Source organism: Hemiscyllium ocellatum, chromosome 1 (assembly GCF_020745735.1).
Source record: "Hemiscyllium ocellatum isolate sHemOce1 chromosome 1, sHemOce1.pat.X.cur, whole genome shotgun sequence".
Classification (NCBI taxonomy): domain Eukaryota; kingdom Metazoa; phylum Chordata; class Chondrichthyes; order Orectolobiformes; family Hemiscylliidae; genus Hemiscyllium; species Hemiscyllium ocellatum.
The window spans coordinates 146,439,511-146,446,574 of record NC_083401.1 but is presented as its reverse complement, the minus strand read 5'-3'; the positions used below and the strand labels follow the sequence as shown (position 1 = coordinate 146,446,574).

At 39.6% G+C, this 7,064-nt stretch overlaps 1 protein-coding gene across 2 annotated transcripts in view; it reads right to left on the bottom strand.

Annotated features, from left to right (window-relative positions):
- Positions 1-1,908: 1,908 nt before the first annotated feature.
- Positions 1,909-7,064, bottom strand: part of lratb.1 (lecithin retinol acyltransferase b, tandem duplicate 1) — a 156,734-nt gene continuing 151,578 nt past the window's right edge. For both annotated transcript variants that reach the window (XM_060832622.1, XM_060832632.1), the window contains 2 exons: positions 6,027-6,117; positions 1,909-2,716 (listed from right to left, as the gene is read on the bottom strand). In XM_060832622.1, coding sequence (XP_060688605.1) covers positions 2,639-2,716; positions 6,027-6,117 — 169 coding nt within the window. In that variant the 3' untranslated portion in view covers positions 1,909-2,638. The remainder of the gene's footprint in view (positions 2,717-6,026; positions 6,118-7,064) is intronic.

Here is a 7,064-nt window from a genome sequence, read left to right as displayed (position 1 = left end):
AGTAGCCATGAATCGACATTAGGACCATCGCGTCAAATCACCCAAACTCTCTCTGACGTCACCATTACCACCACTTGTCCGCTCTGGGCCTACTTTTCATCACAAGCTCCCAAGCTCTTCAACAAAGAGGTAAACAAAATAGAAGAGAGTAAAAAACAACAAAAAAAAGTAAAAACAGAAGAAACAAAAAGAAAAGTGGATGGAGTGGCTGAGCCCTAGGCTCAGAGGCCCTACTCCCCGGTCATCTTATTGGAAAATACTTAGAAGAGCAAGAGGTGACCTTATTTAAACACACAAGTCTGAGCGGATTTGACAGGATAGATGCAGAAAGATTGTTTCCCCTGTGGGAGAGTCGAGAACAAGAGGTTATATTCTCAGAATAAGGGGTTGCACATTTAAGATGTAAATGAGGAAGAATTGCTTCTCTCAAAAGGTAGTAATTCTGCAGAATTCTTAACTGCAGAGGGGTGTTGAGGCTTATTATAAATCTTCAAGGCTGAGATAGACATATTTATAATCAGTAGGGAAATTAATGTTAGAGGGAAAAGGTAGGAAAGTGGAGTTGAAGATGATCAAATCAGCCAAGATCTCATTGAATGGTACAGCAGACTCAATGGGCTGAAAGGCCTATTGCTGCTCCTACACCTTGTGTTCTTACAGAGGAAATGATCCACATAAATTCGGTATGCTTTGGGCAGGAAGCACAGTACTATTTCTTGACCACACAGCAATCAAAAAAAGCATGGCTTGGGCTTGATGGCACAGAGACCTGAACTCCTGTGGAATTTCAATCTTTAACATGCAAAAGATTCATCATCCCCCAGAATTTATCAGTGCTGCTAATGAAATAGGAACACAGGAAGAGGAGATCATTTAATCCCTAAATCTTGTTCTGCCATTCACTGGGATTATGCCTGATCTGTGGCCTAATCCTATCAGATTGCTGCTGCCCATATCCCTTAATAACTCAGACCAACAGACATGATCAATCATTCTTTGATTTATAATTGACTTGGCACCATCTAATGTTTGTGGAAGACTGTTTATATCTCTACCGTTCATTCTGTGAAGAAATGTTTTCTACCTTCACTTTTGGAAAGCTTAGATGTACACAATGGAATAATGAAGTAAACTAATGATCTTGGCTGTTTTTCTGAGTTAGAGTGGATGTAATATTTTAATTTCTGACCCGTGAGACTGTTTTCTAATTACTAACACACAAAAATATTACAGACTGCCAGTCAACTAGACTGGGTGGTTTGCTTTATTTGCTGTAAATGGACTGGTAATATGATAGTTAATCTGAACACCCCAGTGAAAGAAGCATCCTCTGGCCAACGAGACCCTGGGAAAGTATGTGTCACGACACCAGAATCTCTGTACTCCTGATTACTAACAGACCTCAACATTGCAAAAGAGCTGCTGGAAAGTGGATCAGTGAATATGAAGCTGATGGGTTCCTAACTCTGGCAAAATTCAACTCAAAATATTCACTGGGTTGTCATTTGGAGGATTACATGGGTTTGAAGAGGTAAATGTAAATTTTATTAAATTGGTAAGTCAACACTGAAAGTAGCCAAACCATAGCCCATTCATGTAGACCAGGCTTATAGCCTGAAAACATGAACTGGATTCAGTTCAATTAAACAGAAGCAGTTGTTGTTTATCTGTGTGTATGAACTTGGGTTAAATTGATTTCTGTTACCATTTTTCTGACCAATGCTTTCACTGAAGATTACAAAGTGTAATTGCTACCAGTTACAGACGATGGGCATCCCTCTCGAATATTTATCTTGAACGGAAGATTGTATTTTCAACACTGTCTTTTACCTCAACCTCCCATTCCTTTGTCCTAAATGCAGCCACACAGATTCTGTAAACATTAAAATAGTTAATGACTTCATCTGGTGCAATTAAAATCACTTTTATTGAATAAACCTATTTACAGTGCAATGAATCTAAATTCAAATGTGACATTATTAAGATAGAAATGGTCTTATGTGCGTGCAGTCCCAAAGCAAAGTGATGCACTGTGAACATGTGCCGTCTGGGCCATTTGGAATGGTACTACATTGCTGGTACCTGAGCAATTTGCCTGATTAAAAAAATTATCAAATTGATTCCGTGTTCTATGGAACCCGTCTTTTCAACTGACCAATTACAATTACATAGCTACCAACAGCATCTTGTCCATAACAGGCTTTTGTACTTTACTTTAGGCATTTTGCAGCTTTCGATCTGTTTTTTAAATTCATTAATTTGCAAATGTTAAGGTCGATTACAGAAAATAAAAAGGCATGCTTGCCTTGTTCAATCGGCTCAACAGTGGCATTGCTAACGTTCTGATCTGCAAACTTGATTTAATTAAATACAGGATGCAAATCCCATATAAAGAAATTGATTCGTTATTTAATTAGTAATTATTAATATACAAAGATTTAATTAATGTTGGGTAAAGTGTCAAATAGTGAAAGAAAGTTTAAAAGTGACAAAATTGATACTTAAAAAAAATCTCGTTATTCTCTCTATATGCAGAGAAAATAAAAGTGAGGCACAGTTTCTGTATCTTTGTACGGGTGCACCATCAAGTAGGACTGAGGCAAGAAGTCCTGCAATCTCTCGATATCCTAGATCTTGACTATTCGTCTATTAGAGTCTTCAGATCAGGAACGTGTTTCAATTGAAAGTCCAGTAGCATCTGTCCATATGCTTTGCCCTGGAAACATCAAATATGTGTCATGAACATACAAGAACATAAGGAATAGGAACAGGAGTAGGCCATTTGGAGCCAAATGGATAATTTGTGGACTCAGCTCCACTTACCCACCCATTCACTATAACACCTAATTCCTTTACTGGTCAAAAATCTCTTTGCCTTAAAATCATTCAATGAGGTAGCCTCAACTGTTTCATCAGGGAGGGAATTCCAGTTTCTTAATGCTTTGGGTGAAGAAGTTCTTCAACTCAGTCCTAAATCTGCTCTCCCTTATTTTGAGGCTCTGTCCCCCCAGTTCAAACTATACACACCAGTGAAAACAATAGAGCAGACATTACGCCACTTGGCCCGTCGATCATGGCTGATGGGTTTCTCAACCCCATTTTCTTGCTTTCTCCCCATTAATTTTGATTCCCTTATCTATCTCTGCTTTAAATATACTCAACGACCTGGCCTCCACAGCCTTCTGTGGCAATGAATTCTACAGATTCATCAGTCTCTGGCTAAAGGTGTTTCTCCTTATCTCCATTCCAAAGGATCTTCTCTTTACTCTAAGGCTGTGCCCTCAGGTGTTTCCATTGTCAGGTCTCTCCTGCCAAGGGAAACACTTTCCCAATGTCCACTCTGTACAGGCTGCACAGTATTTTGTAAGTTTCAATCAGATCCCCCCTCATTCTTCTAAACCCCATTGATTATAGTCCCAGAGTGCTCAAACGTTCCTCATATGTTAAGTCTCTCATTCCTGGATCATTCTCATGAACCTCCTCTGGACCTGCTCCAGAGCCAATACATCTTTGTTTACGATACTCTAAATGTGGCCTGATAAAAGCTTTATTATGCATCAGAACTGCATCCCTACTTTTATATTCTAGTCCTCTCGAGACAAATGAAAACATTGTATTTACCTTTGTAACTACCAATTCAACTTGCAACTTTACCTTAAGAGAAACCTGGACTAGGATTCTTAAGCCCTTTGCATTTCAGATGTATGAATTTTCTCCCCATTTAGAAAATAGACCATGCCTCTACTTTTCCTACCAATGTGCATTACCTCACACTTTCTCACATTGTATTTCATCTGCTACTTCTTTGCCCACTTTCGTAACCTGTCTAAATCTTTTTGCAGCTTGCCGCCTCCTCAATACCATGTGCCCCTCCACCTATCTTTGTATCATCTGCAAACTTATCCAGAATGCCCTCAATTGCTTCATCCAGATCATTAATGTATAAAGTGGAAGATGTGGTCCCAACACTGATCCTTCTGAAACATCACTGCCATCCTGTCAATGGCTGCCACTCTGAGAAAGACCCTTTTATCCCCACTCTCTGCCTTATGTCATTCAGCCAATCTTCTATCAATGATAGTACTTTGCTTCTAACACCATAACCCTTATCTTACTCAGCAGCCTCCTGTGCGACACCTTATTATGGGCCTTCTGGAATTCCAGGTAGATAACATCCATTGGCTCTCCATGGTCTAACCTGCTCATTACCTCTTCAAAGAATTCTAGCAGATTTGTCAGACATGACCTGCCTTGATGAAACCATGCTGACTTAGCCCTATTTCACCATTCACTTCCAAGTATTCAGAAATCTCATCCTTCACAATGGACTCCAAAATCTTACCAATGACTGAGGTCAATATAGGCTAATTGTCCTATATTTCCTGTCTTTTGCCTTACTCCTTCTGAAACAGAGGGCTTACATTAGCAATTTTCCAGCCCTCTGGGACTCTCTCTGACTCCAGTGATTTCTGAAAGATGACTACTAAAGCCTCCACCATCTCTTCACCTATCTCCTTCAGAACTCTATGCTGTAGTCCATCTGGTCCAGATGATTTATCCACTTTCAGATCTTTCAGTTTTTCCAGCACCCTCTCCTTACTCATTTCTGTCCCTCCAACTCTGTTGAATTTTTGGAATATTATTCATGTCTACCACCAAGAAGACTGATGTGAAGTACTTAATCAGTTCCTCAGCCATTTCTTTGTTCCCCATTACTACTTCTCCAGCATCATTTCCCAGCAGCCCAATGTCTACTTCTTGCCTCTCCTTTGCCCTTTATATATCTAAAGAAACTCTTGTACTATTTCCTAATATTACCGACAGCTGACACTCATATTTAATCTTCTCCTTCCTTACTTCTTTCTTCGTTGTCCTCCGTTGGTCTTTGTAGTCTTCCCAATCCTCTGGTTTCCCACTGCCTTTCGCCACATTATATGTTTTGTCTTTTGCTTTAACGCTGTCGCTAACTTCCCTAGTCAGCCACGGTTGCCTCATCCTCCCTGTATCATGCTTCTTTTTCCCCGGGATGAATCTTTGCTGTATCCCTTGGACTATTCCCAGAAACTCCTGCCATTGCTGTTCCACTGTCTTTCCTGTTAGGCTCCTCATCCAGTCAATTCTGGTCAACACCTCACTCGTGCCTCTGTAGTTGCCTTTATTCAACTGCAATACTGTTACATCTGATGCCATCTTTCCTCTCTCAAATTGCAGAGTAAATTCACTCATATTATGGTTACTGCCTCCTAAGGGTTCCTTAATCTTAAGCCCCCTTATCAAGTTTGCCTCCCTGCTTCTACCTTATCTATTCCCTTCATAATTTTATACATTTATTGAAGATCTCCATTCATTCTTCTAAATTAAAGTCTGCTTCAGAATAGTGTTCAATTAAAATTGTTTAAGAAGGAATATTTTGGGTGTCAGGGCTCCAGGATGAGACTATACTGCAGAGAGGACAGTAATACTCACAGAGCTTGTACAGATCATGGGAGGGATGGCTGACATTGCATCATTAGGAAGGGTATATGTTTACCACATCAGGTGTTGTCCTTTTAAAAAGGTCATGGCTCTTGTATTCCTAACTCTGTCACTACCAACATGTGGGAAGTTCATACCTTTTATACTTTCTAGCAAGTAATTTTGCCAAAATAATTGAAATTGAAACAGGGAATAAAAAGTATTTTAACATCTCGGGTAGGAAAGAAATTGCTTTACAAATTCTGGACAGCAGTTGGAAATGTGTAAATACCAAGAGTTACTGTGCAAAATCACATTACAGACGTACCTAGCTCTTAGCAAATCCTACAAACATAGTTTTAGGAAAACCTGTTCAATGTTTAGCTGGTTTTTGGGCAGCTTTCCACATGCCTTCTCTGCAGTTAGTAATTCATTTAAAAGATCATCTAGCAACACGGTAATGAAAAAGAAGTTTAGTTGTGTGCAAGAGCACTTCTGGACATAATAAAAATCATCGAGGGACACATTGTGAAAGCAGGAGAGACAGCCTGATGTGTAATCCGGTTACATACCTGTGGGTCACTCCTTAAAGATGCTATGCCCCCTCCACCTAAAGAATTTCTCAGCACGAAATTTAATCCCTGGATTCCCGGAAGGTCAAATCTGAGAACGAAACAAAACAAAACTCAAAACATATTGAAATCCACCAGTGCTCATGTTCAAAATATTTCCTGTAAGGCTATTGCACCAGAGCTTATCACCAAACTGGAAGCTCAACTCTACTCATTCAAAGTCATAGAGTGTAGAGAGTATTGTGAACGCATTAGCGTCTGACTCAGCTGTAGCTGGCAGATTTCAAGTCTAACAATATAATTCAGATCTCTATCTTCACCAATATCCTCTTCCCCCCCCTCTGATAAATGAGTGTGATTTTATTTTCAGCAGTTTGTGTCTAAGGCACCGAATCTGAACTGACTTTGCAACTAATAGTCTAAGAGGACTGGGAGAACTACAATGTACAGCCAGCAGTATTCCTACACAGCTAACAACAGATCACTGTGCTCAGCTCAAATTGCAATGGATGATTTTAAATTATGCAATCACACACATTCATGAAGACACAGTGAAAATGATAATGAGCTAAACTTTCTTCATTTCTCAAAAAAAGGGAGGTTGTATGTATACTTTGCATACAGAATGTGCTGGAGAAACTCAAAAGGTCTGGCAACATCTGTGCAAACAGAAACAGAACTTGCGTCCAGTATGACTTTTCTTCAAACTGAGAACTTTCTGTCTTTACATTTGCTGCCAGACCTGCTAGGTTTGTCCAGCATTTTGTTTTTACTTATCTGGTATCTTCCAAAATCTCAGAACACCACAGAGCTCTTTACATGCAATGAAGTACTGTGATGTAGTTGCTATTGTAACACAGGCGTTTACAACAACAATTAATTTTCTTATTGCAAAGCGATTGATAAATCGGCCTCGTCGTGATATTTGACAGGGAACATTTTCCTTGACTTCTTGCTGCAGGGTATGAATGCAGTAAATGGAAAGACAGGGGAGAAAGCTGACTGTGGATTCAGAAGGAGAATTTGGAAGGATAATCA